Below are 22801 nucleotides of genomic sequence, written 5' to 3' on the forward strand. Positions count from 1 at the left end.
CCAGGACGAGGAGAAGCACAAATCAGCATTTATAAGATCGTTGAATGTGCTAATGTGTTAATATGATCATTTGGACCCGCATTCAAGCCGAAATTTGCTGGAATATTGCTTCTTTAATGAGTGATCCAAAAGGCGAACAGTCATTCTGCAATTCAAAAGGGCCCTCCAATTTGGCGAATGAACAAAATGGGAGCATCAGTCTGTGGTAAAAGGGCCCACAGTTATATTTATTAATTTTTTGAAGTCATTAGTACGGAAAAGCTATATTGATCGATCGGGTGATGAAATTAAATCATTTTGAAAGCATTTTAGCGACTTATTTAGGAAAATGATTGTACGCAGCTAAATAGGAAATTGATTTTATTTTCTGAAACTTGGAATGCGTTTTTCTCAAAACAAAGGTCTTGGCGCATTCGCCGTTTTCAAAATTCGATACCGATTTCGTTTTCCAAGTTGATATCACCGTAAACACACATCGGATCACCGGAAGAATCGAGAACTTGTTGTTTTTGATACAGCAGTGGAAAACGCAGTGCTTTCTGAAGGTGTGATACAAATATCAATACTCTCATTCCAATTTGTTCCAATAATTTCAAAACAAACGATTTGACACAACTTTTGCTCGATTGGAATGACACTGACAGATAAACGAAAATTCCAATCGGCACACGGCGCCTCTTTGTTTATGTAGCCTCTTTAGGCTGTATTGTCAACTAGTTAAGTAAGTAATTGTTTATAAACATTTTAGAAGTGGATCTTCATTGATTTATTCTTTTCTCCTCCGCAAAAAACTGGCTACTGACCGAGATGGTGGAATTCGTTCGTTCCAGAAATTGGTCGCCCGGAAATGGTCCAAGTTTGATACCATTCGCATCCGGGTTTCAGCTGGTGACTTGCCTTCGGGTACCGTTTACACTCAGGGCAGGGTGGTTGGCCCTTCCAAAACCGGCAATCGTTTACTCATACAATTCAGAAGGTGAGTTTATAGTTCATTTGATTGAATTCAGGTTTGTAACACATATTAATAATGGACAACTACTAACTGAGAACACAACTTGTTATAAGTTTAACAGTTTATTAACTAATGGATAAAGTTTACAATCTAGTGCTTGCTTTTATAGTGAGTCGAGAAAGACATGATTGCTATGATAAATTCAAATTCAAATTAAGATTGCTGTGATCGGTTTTCGTCTCAACTTCAACACTCCTCCTAGACGAAAGCAATCAGACCAATCTCCTTAGCTAAATAGTCTATTCTAATACCCGGTAAGGGTTTCGTCAAAATATCTGCTATCATGTTTTCTGATGGACAGTAGATACATGATATTTCGCCTTGCTTCATCTGGTCCCTGGTGAAATGAATTCGAGCAGCAATGTGCTTGGTCCTGCTGCTAAACTTTTCCGACTCGATGATCTTCAAGGCGCTTTGATTATCACCAAATATCGAGACAGCTTTCACCTCCTCGTTCAAATCGCTCATCAGTTGCTTCAGCCACAATGCTTCCTGTGTAGCCTGCGAGAGAGCGATGAATTCCGCTTCAGCCGTCGAGAGGGAAACACAGGTTTGTTTCCGGCACGCCCAGCTCACCGTTCCACCATGCACCTTGAATACAAAGCCGCTGTTGGACTTTCGATCGTCTCGATTCTCGGCCCAATCTGCATCCGCGTAGCCGACAACACCTTCTGGTCCACTGCAGTTGGATAAACGAAGTCGGTATTGAATCGTCCCTTTCAAATACCTCACCACACGTTTTAGCTCGTTCCAGTCGACTTGGAATGGGCTACTTGTTTTCCGGCTCAGGATCGAAACAGCAGTCGCAATGTCCGGACGACTATTGACCGCGACGTAGAGAAGCTTACCAATAAGCTTCTGGTACTCCTTGTTGTCCGGAAGTGGGTCACCTTTATTCGCCTGCTTGACATAGCCTGGATCAAGTGGAACCTTGGACACCTTTGCATCGCCTAAACCACTATCGACAATAACCTCGTTGATGTACCGACGCTGATTCAGGAAATAATCTCCGCCTTTCTTTTCTATTTCTAGACCTAGGAAATAGTGAATATCACCCAGAGCGCACACTTCGAAGGACTTCTGAAGTATTCCGATTAGAACGTCGATCATCTCAGCATCTTGGCTTGCCACCACCAGGTCGTCCACGTACACCAGAACGTAGCACCAAAGCTTGTTGTGGCACTTCCGGTACAAGCACGGATCCGATTTGCACCGTTGATAGCCAGATTTCTCCAAAACGTCGTGCAGCTTCTGATTCCAGGAACGAGCCGCCTGCTTCAGTCCGTACAGGCTTTTCTGGAGACGACAGACCTTGCCTTCGCTGCCCTTCACGGTGTACCCACACGGCTGCTTCATAAATAACTCCTCCTCAAGGTCACCGTAGAGAAAAGCCGTCTTGATGTCGAATTGTTTCACCGTCATGTTTCGTCTCGCTGCCACCGCCATCAACGTACGGAACGTATTTTGCCGGACCACCGGCGCGAAGACCTCTTCATAGTCCGTACCAAATTTCTGACTGAAGCCCTGCGCAACAAGACGCGCCTTGTACCGGATGACGTTTCCAGCTGCATCTCGTTTCACCGCATAGACCCACTTACAGCCGATCGCCTTTCGGCCAGGTGGTAGGTCAACCAACATCCAGGTGCCATTCGTCCGGATGGATGCCAGTTCTTCATCCATAGCCATCTTCCAATTCGCAGCATACGGTGAGGCCAACGCTTCTTTGTAGGTCTTAGGTGCCTCACACTGCTCCAGAGTTCGCCCAGAAACAGCAGCTGTGCCACTGAAGTCAGCTTCTGGCTCACTGTTGGTAGCACCAGCGCTCGGAACAATCGGTTGGTTCTGTGAAGAATGGGAAACGAAAATACCTTTGCCCTTCATTTGATAATCTGCATACTTGCCTGGAAGTCTGTGCTCCCGACCGCTGCGCCTCAACACCTGTGACCAAGGTGGATTTGAGTTGGTTTGCGGAGGGAGCACGGTCACATCAGTTACGGTGTCAGTTGATGTATTTCCATCTGCAGATTCGTAATCGGTTTCATCAACATCGCTAACCGAAACGACATCATCGTCCGGTTCACCAACGACAGCAACATCATCAGCATCGCCCTGGTCTTCGGAAAAAGTTACTGGGATAACTGGAACGCTTGAACCCTCGTTGCTCGTCGTAGGATTTGTTATCGGATTATCAGGAACGCTTGAACCCTCGTTGATAAAGGACACCTCTCTGCTTTTCTCGATGCACCTCGTTTTCACATCGAAAAATCGGAAGCCCTTGGTGTCTTCCTCGAAACCAACAAGGATGCACTCACGTGATTTCGGGTCCCACTTCTTGCGCTTTTGTTTCGGTACCTGCACCATTGCCTTCGTACCAAAGACTCTCACGTGCGACAGATCAGGTTTCCTGCCACTCCATGCCTCTTCCGGTGTCAAATCATGGCCTCGAGTGGGAGACCTGTTGATGAGATAAACCGCCGTCGACACTGCTTCGGCCCAAAACTTCTTGCCAAGATTTGCCTCGTACAACATACACCTGGCCCGTTCGACTATGGTTCTGTTCGCTCGTTCGGCCAGCCCGTTCTGCTCAGGAGTATAGTCGTTCGTTGTCTGATGACGTACACCCAAACCTTCCAGATACTGCTGGAACGCGGTGTTGGTGTATTCGTTGCCGTTATCGGTCCTCAAAATTTTCATTTTTCGACCGCACTGCCGTTCTGCCATCGAATGAAACGCCTTGAAACACTTCAGCACCTCGTCAGCCGATTTCGTTTTAAGAAAATAAACGAAAATCCGCCGAGACTTGTCATCGATGAATGTGATGTAGTATCGGTTTCCTCCTAGCGAACACTCTTCCATCGGACCGCCGATGTCCGAATGAATCACCTCCAGCAACTTTTGCGCCCTCGAACCTTGCTTGCTGAATGGGAGCTTTGCCTGTTTCCCTTTAGCACACGTGGCACAGTCACCGAAATCACCAGGCTCAAGCACCACGCCATCCACGACACCGTTGGCTAATTTCTTCACGTTGGCCACTCCGAGATGACCCATTCGCTTATGCCACGTTTCCAACGACACTTTCGAAGCACCAACCATCGCCACACCAGAAACATCATGCTGGTCCAACTTGAATAATTCGTTCTTGATGCTGCCGGTTGCCACAAGCTGTTTGTCCTGGTTCAAAATTCGACACCCTTCGTTGTTGAACGTCACCGAATAACCACGTTTCACAATTTGCACAACAGACAGCAAATTCGCCGATAGTTCTGGAATGAACTGGACATCATGGACCGGAACCGCAGTTCGTTTCTCTTGACACCTCGGGTAGAGTTTCGTCGTTCCGCTGGCCTTGATCTGCATCGAACCGTTATTAGCTGCAACCACCGTCCCGTGAGAGCTTCGCACTTCTTCCAACACCTCCATGCTGTTCGTCATGTGCCTCGTTGCGCCCGAGTCAAGGTACCAACCACGTGTCTTTTCCAGGGGAAAAGCGGACAGCACCGTACAAAACGCCTCGCCACTTTTCTTCGTCGCAGGACAGAATTTTGCAATATGGCCTGCTTTGTTACAACGATGACACTTCAGCTTAGAATGCACACTTTTCTGTTTGGCGTTGACATGGTAACCGTTTTTCTTGTCGAAACGTCCCTTGGCTACCAGCGCTGTTTTGTTCCCTGGCAACGACTCCTCCTGCAGCAAAATGGTCTTGATCGAATCTCCGGTTATCGGTGTTCCGGAATTCTTTAATGCCATGACCATTGGTTGAAAACTTTCCGGCAAACCAGCCAGCAACAGCACACCGACAAACCTCTCCGGAATGGGGAAACCAATTTCGGTCAATTGGTGACACGTGGATATCATCTGGTTGGCGTAATTTTCCATCGTACCGCAGCTTTCCAGATCGGTCCGAATCAGCTTGTACAGCAATCCCACTTCCCTCGTGAGACCTGTCTCCTCGAAAGCATCACAAAGCTTCCTCCACACCTCCCGAGCTGTGGCTGCTTCCCGCACGTGGTAATAATTCACGGGTTCCAAGAACAAGATAATTTTGCCTCGGGCTTTCCTGTCCTTCACCGGGTCAACCGCTTCCACTGTCCCATCCGGTTCCGCTTTCGGTTCCACCGCTTCCCATAGGTCCTCGACTTCCAAGTAAGTTTGAACTGCAAACTTCCACGTGGTCCAATTCTCCCGTCCTACTAGACGCTCGATTCCAGGATTCGCGTTCGTGGCCATTGCTTCAAATTACTGGGCCCATAACCTAATGGACAACTACTAACTGAGAACACAACTTGTTATAAGTTTAACAGTTTATTAACTAATGGATAAAGTTTACAATCTAGTGCTTGCTTTTATAGTGAGTCGAGAAAGACATGATTGCTATGATAAATTCAAATTCAAATTAAGATTGCTGTGATCGGTTTTCGTCTCAACTTCAACAATTAAGTTTCAGAAAAATCCCGACAAAGAGTCCTGGAGATTGATGAGGATCCGAATTCTAGTGAAATAGGAACGCGAGACAAAAGTACGAGTTATGCAAGTACGAGTTATCATGCCGGAATATAAAATAAAAATGTATACAGAAATGTCTCGATATCCAAAATCAATTTAAATTTTCTTCCGAAAAACGAATTCAAACATTAAAAATCGCCTTTGAGTAGGCAAGTATTTAAACGCCTTAAAGTAGGCAGATGTTTTAGTACAGTGTACGCTCATAACATTTAAGTGTGGGATTTTATAACTGTTATGTGACGCATATAAAAGTTATAATCTTGAATTCTATATGTGTGGGCACGTATTTTCCAAATGGGAATCAAATTGCAAAAATCTATAAGGCTAACACATATTCCAAATATGTGGATTTTTTGCAGTGTAGCAATTTTGACTACGGTAGTAACGTTACTAGAAATAGAAGCAGGAGCCGATCGAATAATCGGTTTTCAAGGGCTGATTTTTTCCGCAATGCTAACAGAGATTTCGATATGAGAAGACCTAGAGAATCAAGAAACAACAGTGCTTCACGAAACGCCAACCAATTTTACAATTCGCGTAATTTCAACGGAAATCAACCGGTAGTTTGTTACTATTGTAACAAGGTTGGGCATATTGTAAAAAAATGTTTTAAATGGATAAATGATAATCGCAAACCAACGGTGAAGTTTGCTGATATTGAGCAGCCTAAGGATCAAATTAGCACAAGCCAGAACTTACGTTTAGAGGAATTATTCCAACGGTTCAATACCCAGACTGACGAATCATCGGATGACGACTCAGGTGATTTTTTTTGTATGATGGTTTTTAATAATTCTTCTTCCAGTGCACCATGTGTCACAGGAGTTTTTGTAGAGGGAGTTTATCTTAAAATGGAAATTGACTGTGGGGCCTCTGTGTCAATTATTGGAAAACGTTTATTTTTTGAATATTTTAAATTACCGCCCGAATGGAAAAACATTGTGAAAAAACTATGAATTTCATTTTCACATTACCATGGATTTTATGGTTGACACTATAAATACCATGGTACAAGAAACGATAAATGAATTGTAAAATTAATCGTTTTTGACAGTGAAATTCATGGTTTAGACCAAAATTACCATGAAAAAAGGGGGTTGTTAAGCAACTTAACCATGAAAAAATCAACTTTTTTCCATGCATTTCAAAACACAAAACTATCAAGTTCATGGTTATTACAGCTTCCAGTTTTCCTCAAGGAAACAGTGAAATTCAAAGTTTTTCAATGAATTTTCATGGTTTTGAGGAAGATTAAATTCAATGTTATTTCGTCATCTTATTATAAAATTATCGTGTACAATTTTCGTTTATATAATCTTTATTTTTGAACTAAACATATTCATATTTTTTGTAATAATTACACTTTAACACCTCGAGAATGCTGCCGTCTTTTAGTTGGCCACCAGCTGGAATGTTCGGAAACTCGCATTACGGGAGAGTTAAGAAATTTTTCTTTCCACTTCTTCACAGTCCGGGGGAAGGGATTATATCGCTGAAATTGATAATAAAAATAGATTTTAAAATTATATTTTTTTTCCATGCGTCGATAAAACTCACCATTTCGATCATACCCAAACACTTGACGGTAATTTTTGCCAAAAAATCATCGAATAATGTTGGATACGTTGGATACCGACCGAAATTTTTGTAAGCAAAACAAAATCGCCGCGCTGGCTGTCAAACCCCTACACGAAAAATTGGAAATGTGTAAATTTTTGTACTAAAGGCTAGGATGTACTTTTTACCATTAAGTACATGATCACCTTCGAATTCATTGGAAAATGAATGTAATACCATGGTTCCTGCTATTCGGGCGGTGAAATATTGTGAAAAGAAATTGGTAGTGGTTAATGGATCGAACTTAAATATTTACGGGAAAACGATGGTTAATGTTTGTTGGAATGGAATGGAAAAAACATTGGAGTTAATTATTCTAGATAGTGATAACGAATTTCTGCCATTACTTGGACGTAATTGGCTCGACCAATTTAAACCTACTTGGAGAGATGTGTTCACTGGGTTTTCAAGGGTTAACAATGTCTCACATATTGATGAGAAAAATGTTGTAGAACAACTTAAACTTAAATATTCAAAGGTATTTGAAAGAAATTTTTCAAAACCTATTTTTGGCTATGAAGCAGACTTAAAATTGAAAGAAGATGTTCCTATTTTCAAACGAGCCTAAGAGGTACCGTACGGTCATCAACACCGCCAAGGCCATCATCATCATCAAAAGGGTGCTCTTTGTTCGCTCTGAACATACGGGTTTGCGTACCGAGGAGGGCGTACCGAGGATTCTGGTTCTGATTGCCGTGATCGGGATACAGGGAGGACCCAGCGATTGATTGGTCGTTTCGCCAGACGTCGGCATCTTCAACCAACGAAGGGTGACCACGTGGTAGAGCCGGTGCCGGAATTGAAAAATATTACTCGTGGAACGCTTAAGCTAAGAAAAATTACTGTGAGTTCTTGTTATTCTTTTTATCTTTTTCTCCTCTATCTTTTTTCCCTTTATTTGATTTCAACAGTTGTAAGCTTTGCTTATATTTTCCACACGGAAGGCATTCGTGTCCCCGTTGGAAAATATGAGCGAAGGCGGGGGGCTTCACCCGTTAACTGTGGATGATGACGAAAGTGTCACCTACGAGGATGAGGAGTATTTGGAGGATTCGGCTGTTGCTGGTCCATCAAATGCTTCCCATTCTCTTATGGAAGAGAATCTTGTATCACCCTCAGTTAATAGTAGACCAACCCGGCTCCGAACCTACACAGACGGTTCATCTTTTACTGGGCCTTGGGTGGTTTTCATCCGGCCCAAACCTAATGGAAAACGTCTTAACGTGGTTCAGATCACCAAAGATCTGGCGAGATGGCCCTCCGTGACCAGTATTTCAAAGGTGCGACCAGACAAGTTGCGCGTTGTAGTGGCTGACCGGAAAAGCGCAAATGAAATTGTTGCTAGCAAGTTCATTAACCTGGAGTACCATGTTTTTGTTCCGTCTCGAAACGTCGAGATCGAGGGCGTGATAACGGAAATGAGCCTGGAGGCAGAGTACGTTAAGTCCAACGGCGTTGGTAAGTTTAAAGGCCTTGATTCGACTTCGGTCGAAATCTTGGATTGCCGCCAACTTAAAACTGCCAACGTTGTGAATGGAGTTAAAAAGTACTCGCCTTCAGCCTCATTTCGCGTAACCTTTGCAGGTACCGCCCTCCCTCACTACGTTTTGATCGACGGAATGTTGAGGCTTCCCGTGCGACTCTTTGTGCCTCGCCCAATGAGTTGCAAAAAGTGCATTAAAATGGGACACACCGAGTCCCATTGTTGTAACAAGGCACGCTGCCCTCGTTGCGCAGAGATTCATGATGAAGGAGCATGCTCAGCAATAGAACAGAAATGTGTCTATTGCGGGGGCTCACCTCATGATATCTCTGTGTGCGAGGCATTTAAGAGTCGCTGGGATAAGGAGAGGCGCTCTTTAAAAGAACGATCCAATCGTTCTTATGCCGCTATTTTAAAGAGTGCTTCTCCCCCGACTCAACCTCAGTTAAGTAACATTTTTTCAGTGCTGCCAGTTGACAACGAGGACACTACTGACGAAGAAACCCCTTTCGTTTTTGTGGCAAACTCACGGAAACGAGCCAAAACAGCTAAGTCCTCCAAAGTTCCAAACAAAATCCCTACTATTAGTTCTCCAATCAGCGCCACTAATAAGTCGGTAGCTCCGAAAAAAGAAAAACTAGTTCCTCCTGGATTCCGAACGACTTTTTCACAACCAAATATCACATCACCAGCGGGGACTTCAGCTGCAGCGAGTACTCCAACTACTAGCGCGGTTTTGTCCGAATCAGTCTCCCAGTCAGGACTTTTCAAGCTTTCTGACATTCTGAATGGAATTTTCTCGTTCTTAAACGTATCTGAATCCGTAAGAGGCATTGTTACTACAATGCTTCCTATAGTAAAGACACTTTTGAAGCAATTGATGCAAACTTGGCCCCTTCTATCAGTGTTTATCTCTCTCGATGGCTAATTTAAGCCGAGAGGTCGGAGATATCACTGTGTTGCAGTGGAATTGTCGTAGTTTAATCCCTAAACTGGATCCGTTCAAACATCTTCTTCATGAAACTAGTTGCGATATTTTTGCCCTTTCTGAAACATGGCTTTCTTCTCAAACAGATATTCCATTCCACGACTTTAACATTATTCGTTTGGATCGCAACGATTCTTATGGAGGGGTGCTTTTGGGGATCAATAAGCGTCACTCCTTTTATAGAATCCACCTCCCTCTGTCAGGAGGAATTGAAGCTGTTGCATGTCATACAACTATAAGAGGTAAGGAATTATGCATTGTGAGTTTGTACTGGCCTCAGAGAGTTACAGTGAATCAAAATCACTTAGAGGACCTGTGCTCAGTGCTTCCTGAGCCAAGGTTGATTCTGGGTGACTTTAATTCTCATGGAACTGTCTGGGGGGAGCAAATTGACGATAGTCGTTCTACTCTTATTTATGACATTTGTGACAGTTTCAATTTAACAGTTTTGAACACGGGTGAAAAAACACGGGTGCCTAGACCTCCTGTAAGACAAAGTGCAATTGACCTCTCACTCTGCTCAAATTCACTATCATTGGATTGCCAGTGGAAGGTAATCCCTGATCCCAATGGTAGTGACCACTTACCTATCAAAATTACAATCACCAATGGGGTCAATACCTCAAATTCAACAAATATGGAATATGATCTCACAAGACACATCGACTGGAAAAAGTATTCGGACGCAATTAACTCAGCTATCAATTCCGTGGAGGTTTTACCTCCGTTGGAGGAATATAATTTTATTTCTCGTTTGATTTTCGATTGTGCGATTGGTGCTCAAACGAAACCCATCCTAGATCCATCTATTCGTCGAAGGCCACCCAACCCATGGTGGGACAGTCAGTGCACCAAACTTTACGTGGACAAATCGAACGCCTTTAAAGTTTTTCGTAAACACGGAACCCTGGATAACTTCAACACCTATTTTTCCCTTGAACAGCAATTTAAAAACCTGATCAAGGGGAAAAAACGTGCGCATTGGCGTAATTTTGTGGGAGGTTTGTCGCGGGAAACATCCTTAAGCACTTTATGGAATGTGGCACGGAGCATGCGTAATCGTTCTTCCACGAACGAAAGTGAAGAACATTCGCATAAATGGATTTTCAATTTCGCACGGAAAATCTGTCCAGATTCCACTCCTGTGCAAAAAATCATAAGAAGTGTGCCACCGAATAGATGCGATCTAGATTGCGGCTTTTCGATGGTAGAATTCTCACTTGCTCTCCTTTCTTGTAACAACTCAGCTCCGGGAATTGATAAAATAAAATTCAACTTGTTGAAAAACCTTCCGGATGCCGCCAAACTTCGCTTGTTGAATTTATTTAATCAATTCTTGGAGCATAACATTGTTCCCGAAGATTGGAGACAAGTGAGAGTTATTGCTATCCAAAAACCTGGGAAACCTGCATCCGATTTTAATTCATACCGTCCAATAGCGATGTTGTCTTGCATTCGGAAATTGATGGAGAAAATGATTTTGTTTCGTTTGGATAAATGGGTGGAAACAAATGGTCTCCTTTCAGATACTCAATTTGGGTTTCGAAGGGGCAAAGGGACAAACGATTGTCTTGCTTTGCTGTCTTCAGAGATACAAATGGCGTACGCAAAACGTGAGCAAATGGCTTCAGTGTTTCTAGACATAAAGGGAGCTTTTGATGCAGTCTCAATAGAGGTGTTGTCAGACAAATTGCACTCCCGGGGTCTGCCTCCTCTTTTGAACAACATCTTATACAGCTTGCTTTGTGAGAAACATCTGAACTTTGCTCATGGTGATATTGCAGTTAGAAGAATCTCTTACATGGGCCTTCCGCAGGGTTCATGTTTGAGTCCACTTTTGTACAACTTTTACGTAAGTGACATCGACAGTTGTCTCTCTGAAGGCTGCACTCTAAGACAACTTGCAGATGACGGCGTGGTGTCTGTCACAGGATCTACTGAGTCTCATCTGCACAGACCTTTACAAGATACTTTAGACAAATTGGCTTCCTGGGCTTTGGGGCTTGGGATTGAGTTTTCTCCTCAGAAAACGGAGATAGTTGTTTTCTCTAAAAAACGTAGACCTGCTCAACTTAAGCTTCAACTCCTAGGCAGAACGATCACTCAATCGAGGTGCTTTAAGTATCTTGGGGTTTGGTTTGATTCCAAGTGTACCTGGAGGGCCCATATTGAGTATCTGAAAGGAAAATGCCAACAAAGAATCAATTTTCTCCGATCAATCACTGGCACCTGGTGGGGAGCTCACCCAGAAGATCTTTTAAAATTGTATCGAACAACTATTCTCTCAGTGATGGAATATGGTAGCTTCTGTTTCCAGTCAGCTGCCAAAACTCACCTCATCAAACTCGAGCGTATCCAATACCGTTGTCTTCGCATCGCTCTGGGCTGTATGCCCTCAACGCATAACATGAGTCTTGAAGTTTTGGCAGGTATACTTCCACTAAAAGATCGATTCAATTTATTATCACTCCGATTCCTCATCAGGTGTGAGGTCTTGAACCCATTGGTGATTGTAAATTTCGAAAGACTACTTGAGCAAAATTTTCAAACCAGATTTATGTCTATATACCATGTCTTCATGTCCATGCAGGTAAATCCTTCTTCGTATTCTCCCACTCGTGTTTACATCCCAGACTACGACAACTCTTCTGTCCAGTTTGATTTGTCTATGCAGCAAGAAATTCGTGGGATCCCGGACTCTCACCGTCCACTTTTGATTCCCAGAATTTTCGATGCTAAATATAGACACGTCGATGCCTCTAAAATGTACTTTACCGATGGATCACTTATAGAGGAATCAACGGGATTTGGAGTATTCAACGAAATCTTCAGCGCATCTTATAAGCTCCAGTCACCATGCTCTGTGTATATAGCAGAGTTAGCAGCAATCTTTTGGGCTTTGGACAGCATTGCGTCACAGCCTGCAGGATACTACTACATCGTAACAGATAGTCTCAGCTCTGTTGAAGCAATACGCTCAATAAGACCGGGAAAGCACTCGCCGTACTTCCTTGAGAAGATACGGGATATTTTGAGTGCTTTAGCAAGACGTCGTTTTTCTGTCACCTTTGTTTGGGTTCCCTCTCATTGCTCGATAGTGGGTAATGAGAAGGCAGACTCTCTGGCAAAGGTGGGGGCGACGGAAGGTGACACGTATCAGCGTGAGATCGTCTTCAACGAGTTTTATTTTTTGGTTAGAAGAAATTCTCTTGTCAACTGGCAGCGCAAATGGGACGAGGATGAGTTGGGTCGGTGGCTCCACTCGATTATCCCAAAGGTAAGCCTCAAACCCTGGTTTAATAGATTGAACCTGAGTCGGGATTTTATTCGTATATTTTCCCGTCTCATGTCCAATCATTATTCCTTAGACGCGGTACTCTATCGTTTTGACATTGCTGGCAGCAATTTGTGTAGTTGTGGCCATGGTTACCATGACATCGAGCATATTGTCTGGTCGTGTGAGGTCCATCTTGTCGCCAGAACGAATTTAATAGATTCCCTTCGGGCCCGAGGAAAACCACCTAACGTTCCAGTGAGGGATGTGCTAGCTGTGCTAGATTTGGACTACATGTTCGAAATCTACTTCTACCTTAAAACTATCGATCTGCGCCTTTAATCCTATATTTCCCTTTCTATCATCTTTTTCTTTAAACTCAAAGTGTTAAGCTAAGCAAACAATGTAAAAACAAAAACGAGTTTGGCTCCTTAAAACCTTAAGGTATGAGCCGTTTCAAATAAAGAATTATTAAAAAAGAGGTACCGTACAGATTACGGGAAAAAGTGGAACAACATTTGAATATGTTGGAAAAGGAAAATGTTATTACCCCAGTTGAGACCAGTGAATGGGCTTCGCCAGTAGTTGTGGTCATGAAAAAAAATAACGAGATACGACTAGTAATAGACTGCAAGGTTTCAATAAATAAGTTGATAGTTCCTCATACCTACCCTCTTCCAATTGCACAGGATTTGTTTGCGAAGTTGTCAGGCTGTAAAATTTTTTGTGCACTTGATTTGGAAGGAGCTTATACACAGCTTTCTCTGTCTGAACGATCCAGGAAATTCATGGTTGTTGTAAACTGGGGTAGCACGGATACAAAGAATAAATAACACGTAGTTACTAAACACTACATATTAAAATAACGATTTATTGACGAGGTAAAATCACGTCGCTACTTAACGTTTACAGAACAAAACATAAAGTGATTGGTTGTTGTTGTTGTTTTCTACCCGCCGGTTGGCGCGTCGATCAGCTGACAGAAAGGCTGCCGCAGTGAGCCCAGCGGTATTGTTGTAGGGTGTTTCACGCCCTAACATCTCCTCCCTTAATACAGCCGGTGCGGGCTGACCAGATCGTCGGTCTTCTGGTTCGCGAAGAACGACGAGGCACCTGCACAGCTGTTCGCTCGCTAATATGAACTCCACATGGTCAGCAGAGCTTGATGATGAGGGAGAAGGAGACGTTGAAAGAGACGGGATATCGATGAAGTATCTGGAGACTGTCCAAGAGTTTTCGGTGTTGTTGGAGCTACGCAAAATGTGCTCAGATCCTCACTTATTGGAACCGAACTTCTCCCCTCTCGATTTTCCTGAAATGGTTCAGCCTTGCTGTGCGATTGTGCTGTGGTGAAGTGCTGGATGCTGAATGTTTGGAACGTGGTGCTGCCTCAAATGACTCCGACGATGTGGATGGTTTGACACTCTGGTTGCAAAAAGTAGAAATCGGCACAGACCAGAGTCCAAAAGTGTCAAGCAAATCGATTCCGAACACGTTAAACGATTTGTCGACCACGTGAAATGTCCCACGGCGCTGCTGGCCATTTACGTTGACGTCACACTGGAACTTGAAAAGGAGCTGGAGGGGGGCACCAGAAGCCGTAGATGCATTACCTAGTGCAGGGGTGGTGGAAGGCTTCCCGATTTTCTCCCACACACGCTTCGATACCACACTGATGTCGGATCCAGTGTCCAACTGCAGTTGCACTTCAGCACCGTTAAGATCAGCTTGAACAAATTTTCGTTTTTGTTGCACTGCATTCACTTTCACTGCATTCGCCCGAAAAGTTTTATTTTTGTTCTTGTGATAGGGCTTTGCACTTTTGTTTTCGGATAAACAATAACCGTCACGGTGTCCGTTGTTGCCACAATCACTACACTTGTGGTCCTTGTACGGGCACTCGCGAGTGTAGTGCATTGCGCCGCACTTCCAACAAGGGGTTGGGGGAATGTTTTTGGGGGAATTCACTTTTTTCGGAGAACTTTTGGAAATTTGTTTCCGATTATAATTCCGCTCCACGAACTGCACTGCTGGTGGTCCGGATGTTCCCTCGATCATAGCAGTGTCTCTCTTCAGACACATCAGCCGTTGGCAGTCTTCAGAAAGCTGCTCCAGGGTCACGTCGTTCCGGTCCTCTATTTTTGCCAACAGTCTAGTACGCACCTCTGCATCACACTCCGCTTTCATGCCGCAAACAAATAATAAACATTTGAACTGCTCCTCCGTCAATTTAGTCAGTTCAAAATCGACCGCGTTCTTGTTTACACGGCATGAAAACGAAACGTAATCTTCGGTGGACTTTTTCGTAGTCTGCAGGCAACGATACCGCTTGCTGATGAGCGATTCAGCAGCACCAAACAGGATCCCCAATTTCCGAACTGTTTCATCGAATTGGTAGTCCTTCGGTAGTTTCGGAAGAATGAAGTTGACGTACCGTTCATGTTCGGCGGAACCCATCTTCCGGAGAAGCAAACGCACTTTTGCTTCGCTGTCGAGCCGGGAAGCGTCTTGCTCGAACAAGTCCTTATATCGCGCGTACCAAGCCACGAACGTAATGTTGTTGTCCAGGTCGTACCGGAACTCATGAATGTGATGCGACAGTGAATCTAAAATCACTTCTGGGTTTGATGGAATTTGCACACTAATTGATGATAGCGTACGGAGGAACATTTCCTGCTGTTGCCGCATGAATTCCTGCTGCTGGTGCAGCATTTGTGTCGCAAATGCTTGCTGCTGTTGGAGGAGCTGGGAGAGGAGTGCGTCGGAAGTTGGTGAAAACTGGTGCGATGATTGCTGCTGCTGTTGCTGTTGCTGCTGCTGCCCGGGGAACTGAAAAGTAAGTCCCGTCGGTGGCTGTTGACCGAACTGTGTGGGGCGAATGAACAGTTGCTGCATGCCAGCTGGGTGGAACTGCTGTCCACTGGGGAGCCCGTTGGTGGTCCCATTTGATCCTGCGGATTGATCCGAAGTTGGGTTAGGATCAGTCGAATCCATCACACACCGACGTCTTTTCCGCGTGGGGAACGTAATTTCGCGGTTAATTAGCGTATTCCGCGATAATTACGAGACCGACTCGTCGCCACTGTTGTAAACTGTAAATTAAAATAAGTGTTTCAATGGAAACAGTTCGAAAATATTTAAAAGAAATGGAAGATATATTTAAAACATATGTTGATCAAACTATAAGATAAATTCGAAATATTGTATACTGAAACTAAAGGGGAAAGAACTTGTAATGTACTATATGGTAACTCTAGCATCTATACTATGATTTCCGACGAGATGTTTCCATATAAACTGGCGTTTTGATTTCGAAGGACCAAATGTTAGCTACGGTCGCTAGTGGCCGTCTGGGTTCTTTTTACCTGCCGGTGGGGGAGAAGGACCAAATGTTAGTTACGGTCGCTAGTGGCCGTCTGGGTTCTTTTTACCTGCCGGTGGGGGAGAAGGACCAAATGTTAGTTACGGTCGCTAGTGGCCGTCTGGGTTCTTTTTACCTGCCGGTGGGGGAGAAGGACCAAATGTTAGTTACGGTCGCTAGTGGCCGTCTGGGTTCTTTTTACCTGCCGGTGAGGGGAGAAGGACCAAATGTTAGTTACGGTCGCTAGTGGCCGTCTGGGTTCTTTTTACCTGCCGGTGGGGGAGAACCTTTACTTTCCGCTTTCTTGAAACACGTGTTTTTTTCTTCCGGTTTTTCTTAAACTATATCTTTTCTTTTTTAATGCCTGCTTCGATCCTTAATAATTCTAAATCAGCAACAGTTGCCACAGCAACCATCGCCGGGGTAATAGAGGGCAACAGCTCCCTCTATCGTGTGTCCGTAACAAGCGCATCAAGTGGAACTTCAATCACATGGAAATATGGTTCAAAGATAAGAAGCTGCACGAAAGTGGAACATGGCCGGCTGATTTTGGTGCTCCGGCATCGAGGATTCAGATTACTTAAATATTCATATATTTTAAGTCACCTACACAGCAAATTTTTGTCTTTGTCCCGCTGACTTTCCAGCAAAATTTTCAGCAATTTAAATTGCTGGAAAAAACAGCAAACGTTAATGCTGGTTTCCAGCAATTCAAATTGCTGGAAAATCAGCAATCCAGATTGCTGGAAACCAGCTATTTCTTTCAAAACAACCGGCTGTATTTAGTACCAAATTTATATTTCAATTCTTTATTAAATATTCAATACTGGCTGTGCATATATAATGAGCAATGGAAAAGAATTAGTTTCTTCCTTTTTTAAATTATGTTTTCAAGAACTTTTTTATTTTTTAATTTTCTAACACCGGCTCTGGAGTGGCAGCTTTGTGCCAAAGTGTTGATCATTTGCTACCTGAGAAAAGAGTTCTGATTAGTATCTTTTATGAAATCTGTCCAATAAAAACTCACCCTTGACTTGTGTCTGGTTGCTAAAATATAGAGGAAAATAAAAATAATTATATTAATCCAACCAAAATTCGTAAAATAAAGTCTCACCTTGCTTCAGCGTACGAAAACAAACAGAGTCCAATATGACAACTCGATTGCTGATTTTCCAGCAAACTAGATCAATTGCTGGAAAGTCCAGCAATTTGAAAACCGATTGCTGGTTTTTCAGCAAAAATGACAAGAACACAACCGGTTGCTGAAAAACCCAGCAATTAGAAAACCGTTTGCTGGTTTCCAGCAAAAATTTGGATTGATGAACATTTCCAGCATTTGTTTTTGCTGGAAATCGAGGCAAAAATTTACAGTGTACTATCATTTATTACTTTGTTATTTTCAAGATTTATTTTTGAAAAACATTAAAATAAGCCGCCAGTAAGCATGCGTTAAACTAATAAGCAAGAAAATAAAAGAAAATTAAAAACTCGTATTTTTTTTTAATGTTATCTTCAATTTTGAAAATTGTCCAAATTTGCCAATCTGCACACTTAATCTTTTTTCCTGTGGTTGGGACGGTTTTGTCCTGTATTTTCAACAGCTGAAATTACAGGACGATTTCAGGACAGAAAAATAGCTCAGGAAAACAACTGTCAAACTCGCCTGTAGGCTCCAACCGATGTTTTCCTGTAATTTGCAGGGAGCTTAGACATTTCTCTACTGTGATTTGTAGTGAATTTAGTTTTTCTTTTTCCTGTTTCTACATTCTATTTACTTTAGAAATCAATACCAACGCCAAATGAACACAATTCATGTTTTAACAATTTCAATATATTTCAAGGTTTTTTAAATTCACTTTTTTCAATTTCACAACACAAAACCAAATCAAATGGACGAAAATAGTCGTTCTGAAAATAAAAAAAAATCATTAAATATTTTCATTACAAAAATACTGGAAAACAGTGAAAATAGCTTACCCGTTGCGAATCATAGCATCTAAATCCTTTCGCACTTAGGTCCAAGACAGCTGAGTCAAGTTCTTTTTGCTAAACATACCGGAAGCTTCCAATCCGGGGCGAAAGAATCTAACATCCGAATCTTCCAGTCATAAATTTCACCACCGTTCTGAAACCGATTATTTATAGGTACAAAGTTTACCGAAGCCTGGTTCCTGTTGCCGTTCTTCGCTTGCTCTCCACTTCCATTTAAATAAATATAATAAATAAATACTTTTAATCTGCGTGAGTACCATCAACTTAATAATAACAATACAAACGGAACCGAAAAAAGACGGGTTGAGATGATTGGCGGTAAAAAACCTAATGCATTAGTGAGAAAGAGAAAAACAGTCATATTGTTTTTTACACAGACAAGAAAGAGAGGGAAAATTTGACAAGCAATGTGTCTACCCTGATACAGGAGAACATTGCTTTAAATTTACGGGGAAAGTTCAAGTTCCTGTACACTCGTAGGGATGTCATCCTAAATTACAGGAGAAATGAAGTGTCATGAGATTCAGGTGGGTTATCGTTCGAATTTCGTGAAATTTGAGCAATTTCCCTGTGGTTCGAAGAATCAATATCCCGAGCGGAAAATTGCAATCTTAGTGTGTGCTTTTCGAATTACGGTTCAAAAATAACCATTTTCCTACTCCTAAGGTGCTTCTCATTACGGTTGAAAATTAACCATATTTGAACTTCTCACCGATAAGTCATTTTATGGGTTCTCGAAGAGAAGTCATAAAATGACATAACGCGGAAAAATGTCAATTATGGTTATTTTTTAAACATAAATGGTTAATTAAATTGAAGCGTGTACTGCTTACAATACACGCTAGAAATTATTGAACCATTTATGTTTCAAAAATAACCATTTTTGACCTTTTCCCGGGAAATGCCATTTTATGAGTTCTCCATGAGAAGGCATAAAATGACTTCTAGGGGAGAAGTTCGAATATGGTTATTTTTCAACCGAATGGGATTCTGGAGGAGAAGTGGAAAATGGTTGTTTTTAAATCGTAATGCAAAATGAGGGATGTTAACGTAGAAATATTACAGATTGGAGTGTTTTCGAAGAAAAAATGAACAATTTTGAGTTTTTCACATCGTTTTATTTATTTGAACCGCTTAAAAAGAAAAAGCCAATGAATATTTGACCGGGCTATGGACTAATACTACACTCAGAAAAATACTATTATATATACCATAAGATTCTCTTATGAAGTGGCGCCATAAGAAAAATCTATGAAATTCATAAGATTGTCTTATGGAGCGAATGAATGCTTCAGATGAACACCTGCTTCAATGAGAGGTTGTTGCTTTTCATAAGAGGGTCTTATGGAAACAGAAAATTTTAAGTTTGATGAGAAAATATTAAAATAATTGATGTTGAAAACGTTCAGTTTATTTTCTGTGTAATTTGTTAATTGTTTACAATTACATCATGATCACCATAAGCAGCACATCACGGCACGGTTCCAACAGTCATTCTGCCGCACCCGGTCCATTGAACTTATCCTTTTCGCCGGTCAACATGCTGAAAAGTAAACATAAAAATATGGGTTTACGTTAACAAATAATTGGAACGTTCACAAAAAATAAACTTACTATGTAGAATAACAAAATCACTTTCAACTTTGAGAAAAACTAATGGCTCCACAACTGGTTAGTGCTCGGTACGACGACGAGGCTGATGAAATGAATGTGTTCATTATTTTTCACAATGCTGCTGCTTCTATTTTTCATAAGAACTTCGTATGAATATTGAAAGAATTTCGTAAGACTCTTATGAAATATTAGTTTGGACACAAAAAAGCGGTCCATAAGATGTATCTTATGAAGTTTATAATAAGATTTCCTCTGAGTGTATTAGTCTAATAGGCTATTGACAGCAACAACAGCCTTAACGCCCGGTAGCAGTATAAGAGTAGCAGAAGTTCCCCCGCGACTGCTATCGAAACCAACTAATACTGTATTTGTTTTCTCCACTCGTGGAGTGTTCCACCGTACCCGATAAAAACAAACACAAATCCTCGCCAGTGTATTGCTACCTCGCTCACTCACACGCTCTCTCGCAACACTGGCAAAATTATCGGTGGGCCACCGTCCGTAAGCAGAACTCCGACAGGTCAAAACCAGTGCAACACCGTCCGAATAAACAAACAGTTTGACAGCACCTAGTGGTGCACCAGTGCAACACTAGTGCAACACTCGGCATAAACAAATACGGTATAAGCAAAACGGCGGTGCCGAACAACGACGGAAGTGGTGGTCTCATATATCGTAGTGGCATTCATTCTTTAGAGCCGTAGCTTTAGCAGAAAGGGCAATTACAGCACGTTCATCTACGACCAGTAGGTGATGTTTACAGTCCGGCTCGTTTAAACTCCTTCCGGATAGTATTAAAAAGTTCGCAGAACAGATTTTTCTACCACCTGCTGCTACCGGCGGAAGGTTCGATGGAACTGTGCTGTTGGATTGCCCTAACGGAGGTGGCTTAGTAGGAGCGTAAGCTTCCAGTTAGTTTGTTGATGTGGAAATCATCAGACCCGCGGTGTGTTCTGAAAAACAAATAAAGTTCATATAGAAAACCAACCTTGATAAACCAGGGAACGGATATTACCTTTACCAAAAATAATAGGAACGTCGTATCTTCCAGTTCTCTATTTTGTGATACTGAAAAATCTTCCAGTTTCAGCGGTTACGATATTTTTTCTTTATTCGTTTGCTGTGGCTGTGGCCAGGAACCGGTAGTGAATCCTCGGTATCTGATCGTTTCGATGTTGTTAGGTTTTTGATTGGACCTGAAGCGGTGTCCATTCGGTACCCTGGAATTTGTTTGTTGTTGTTGATTATTGAGATTATTTTTGTAACGAAAATTTAAACAAATCCTCTACCTTTCATGATCTCCTACGAATTCGATGTGTTCTCTTGTAAACTTGATTAAGTTCCGTGGAATAATAAATTTATTTAAACGCGTTCGATTCCGATGACTGTCGCTTTCAAAATGGCGATGAAAAGACGTCAAATTTTTCAACCATTTTATGGTTTATACTCCAGAAGTACCAAAATGGTTAAAATTCATCTTGGGAAAATTAATAAAAAATAACCATATTGGCAGTTTCGAGGCAAATGTCATAGAATGGTAATTTTTGAATCGAATATGGTTATATGAAAACGAGCGTGTACAAAATGCGAATAATATTTATTGTGTATGGTGGACCGTTCTAGTAACTGATAATAAAAATAAAAACTTAAATAATCATTAGTGATTTCAAAATGTCTAAACGTTGCTGCGCTGCTTCGTGTTTCAACGCTGTGTCCACAAATCGCTCCGTAGAATATTTCGGGTTTCCTAAGAGCATGGAATAGTATGTAATATACAATATGAAGATTTGTTTGTGCAGTTATGTATTTGATGTTACGAAAACCATTATCTTTCAGCGCGGCAATCTGGGCTAAAGCGGCTTCTCGGGAAGATTTACTAGAAAAAAATATTAATAATATAACGAAATACTTTCTCTGTTCGGAACATTTTACAGAAGATTGTTTCCTCGATCCGCCTTATAATCGAAAATTAAAGAAAACGACACGACCTGTTAAAGTACCCACTCCAACTATTTTTCGTAATAATTTTCATCAATGTGTAACCCAATCACTCAATGAAGAGCACCTTACATCTGAAAGGATCTACAATGTCTTACTGGAAGATACAAGTACCACCAACACGATGTCTGAAGAAACTTTACTTGATGGTGAAATAAATGACCTCAGAGCAACGAACCTCTCGTGCGACAAATCAGCACAGGAACTTGAAATAGAAGATGGCTTAGCCGATGAAGGAGACTCAAGTCTCAGGGCAGATGCTCTTGCGGTGGTAGCTAGTTATGGGTTGCACGACATGCTTCCACAATCAGAGAAAGATGACTTAGATATACTAGATGATACGCTCGAGCCAAACATACACATTTTCGATGATACTCCATCCAACTGCAGACTATGCTTATCAGTTAAGGAAAACGAACTGTTGATTCCTATCTTTACAGAGGACAGCAAAATAGAATGCATACTGGATTCCATAATACCTGGGGAGGTGGGACAGAATTGGTTTTTTTTCGATGTTTGATTGTTGATATGATTGCCCAAACACGAAATTTCTATCTCATGTTTCAAATACTTAACAAATTCTTTTCTTTACAGATAACGCTGAATGATGGATTTTCTCAATACATTTGTCTGGAATGCTTAGAAAGCGCAACACGATGTCTGAAAACAATCCAACGATTCAAAGTAGTTCAAAATAGTCTAAGGTCAAATAAATAATCAAGTTATTGTTATAAGTTATCAAGTTATTATTGTGAGTTACTCTTAAATACTTTTTCAATAAGTGAATAATGGAACTTTAATTGGTTTTGTAGTGAAGTCGAGGTTGAGCTCTTAATACCTGATTTACAGCCCTTTTTTTTTTTTTATACGGGATTTTCATCCTCTTTACAGCCTTTTATCCGAAGCATTTTTTTTTTGTTTATTTGTGACACTTTACCAACGCTTTGGCATTCGTG

General features: G+C 41.9%; 2 protein-coding genes and 1 long non-coding RNA gene across 3 annotated transcripts; 1 reads left to right on the plus strand and 2 right to left on the minus strand.

Moving 5' to 3' along the window:
- Positions 1–6829: 6829 nt before the first annotated feature.
- Positions 6830–7333, minus strand: LOC129738900 (uncharacterized). The gene is made up of 3 exons (XR_008735675.1): positions 7264–7333; positions 7076–7203; positions 6830–7010 (listed from the first exon to the last, which is right to left on the minus strand). It is a non-coding gene; the product is annotated as an uncharacterized LOC129738900 (long non-coding RNA).
- Positions 7334–14158: 6825 nt separating this feature from the next.
- On the minus strand, positions 14159–15874 carry LOC129737820 (uncharacterized protein K02A2.6-like). Its single transcript, XM_055728981.1, has one exon. The coding sequence runs from the start codon at positions 15872–15874 to the stop codon at positions 14159–14161; it is 1716 nt and encodes a 571-aa protein (XP_055584956.1).
- A 5538-nt stretch (positions 15875–21412) lies between these two features.
- Positions 21413–22579, plus strand: LOC129738896 (uncharacterized). Its single transcript, XM_055730226.1, has 3 exons — positions 21413–21610; positions 21684–22332; positions 22440–22579. The coding sequence occupies exons 1-3, from the start codon at positions 21519–21521 to the stop codon at positions 22560–22562; spliced, it is 864 nt and encodes a 287-aa protein (XP_055586201.1). The 5' UTR covers positions 21413–21518; the 3' UTR covers positions 22563–22579.
- The last annotated feature ends 222 nt before the right edge of the window (positions 22580–22801 follow it).

The sequence above is a fragment of the Uranotaenia lowii genome, chromosome 1 (assembly GCF_029784155.1).
Source record: "Uranotaenia lowii strain MFRU-FL chromosome 1, ASM2978415v1, whole genome shotgun sequence".
Lineage (NCBI taxonomy): Eukaryota > Metazoa > Arthropoda > Insecta > Diptera > Culicidae > Uranotaenia > Uranotaenia lowii.

Bases quoted from the DNA above. Each gene is read 5' to 3' on its own strand.
- LOC129738896 (XM_055730226.1), top strand. From the start codon at position 21,519: ATGTCTAAACGTTGCTGCGCTGCTTCGTGTTTCAACGCTGTGTCCACA. The intron at 21,611-21,683 runs GTATGTAATATA...ATTATCTTTCAG, and splicing joins TTTCCTAAGAGCATGGAATA to CGCGGCAATCTGGGCTAAAG. The intron at 22,333-22,439 runs GTGGGACAGAAT...TTTTCTTTACAG, and splicing joins ATTCCATAATACCTGGGGAG to ATAACGCTGAATGATGGATT.
- LOC129737820 (XM_055728981.1), bottom strand. From the start codon at position 15,874: ATGGATTCGACTGATCCTAACCCAACTTCGGATCAATCCGCAGGATCA.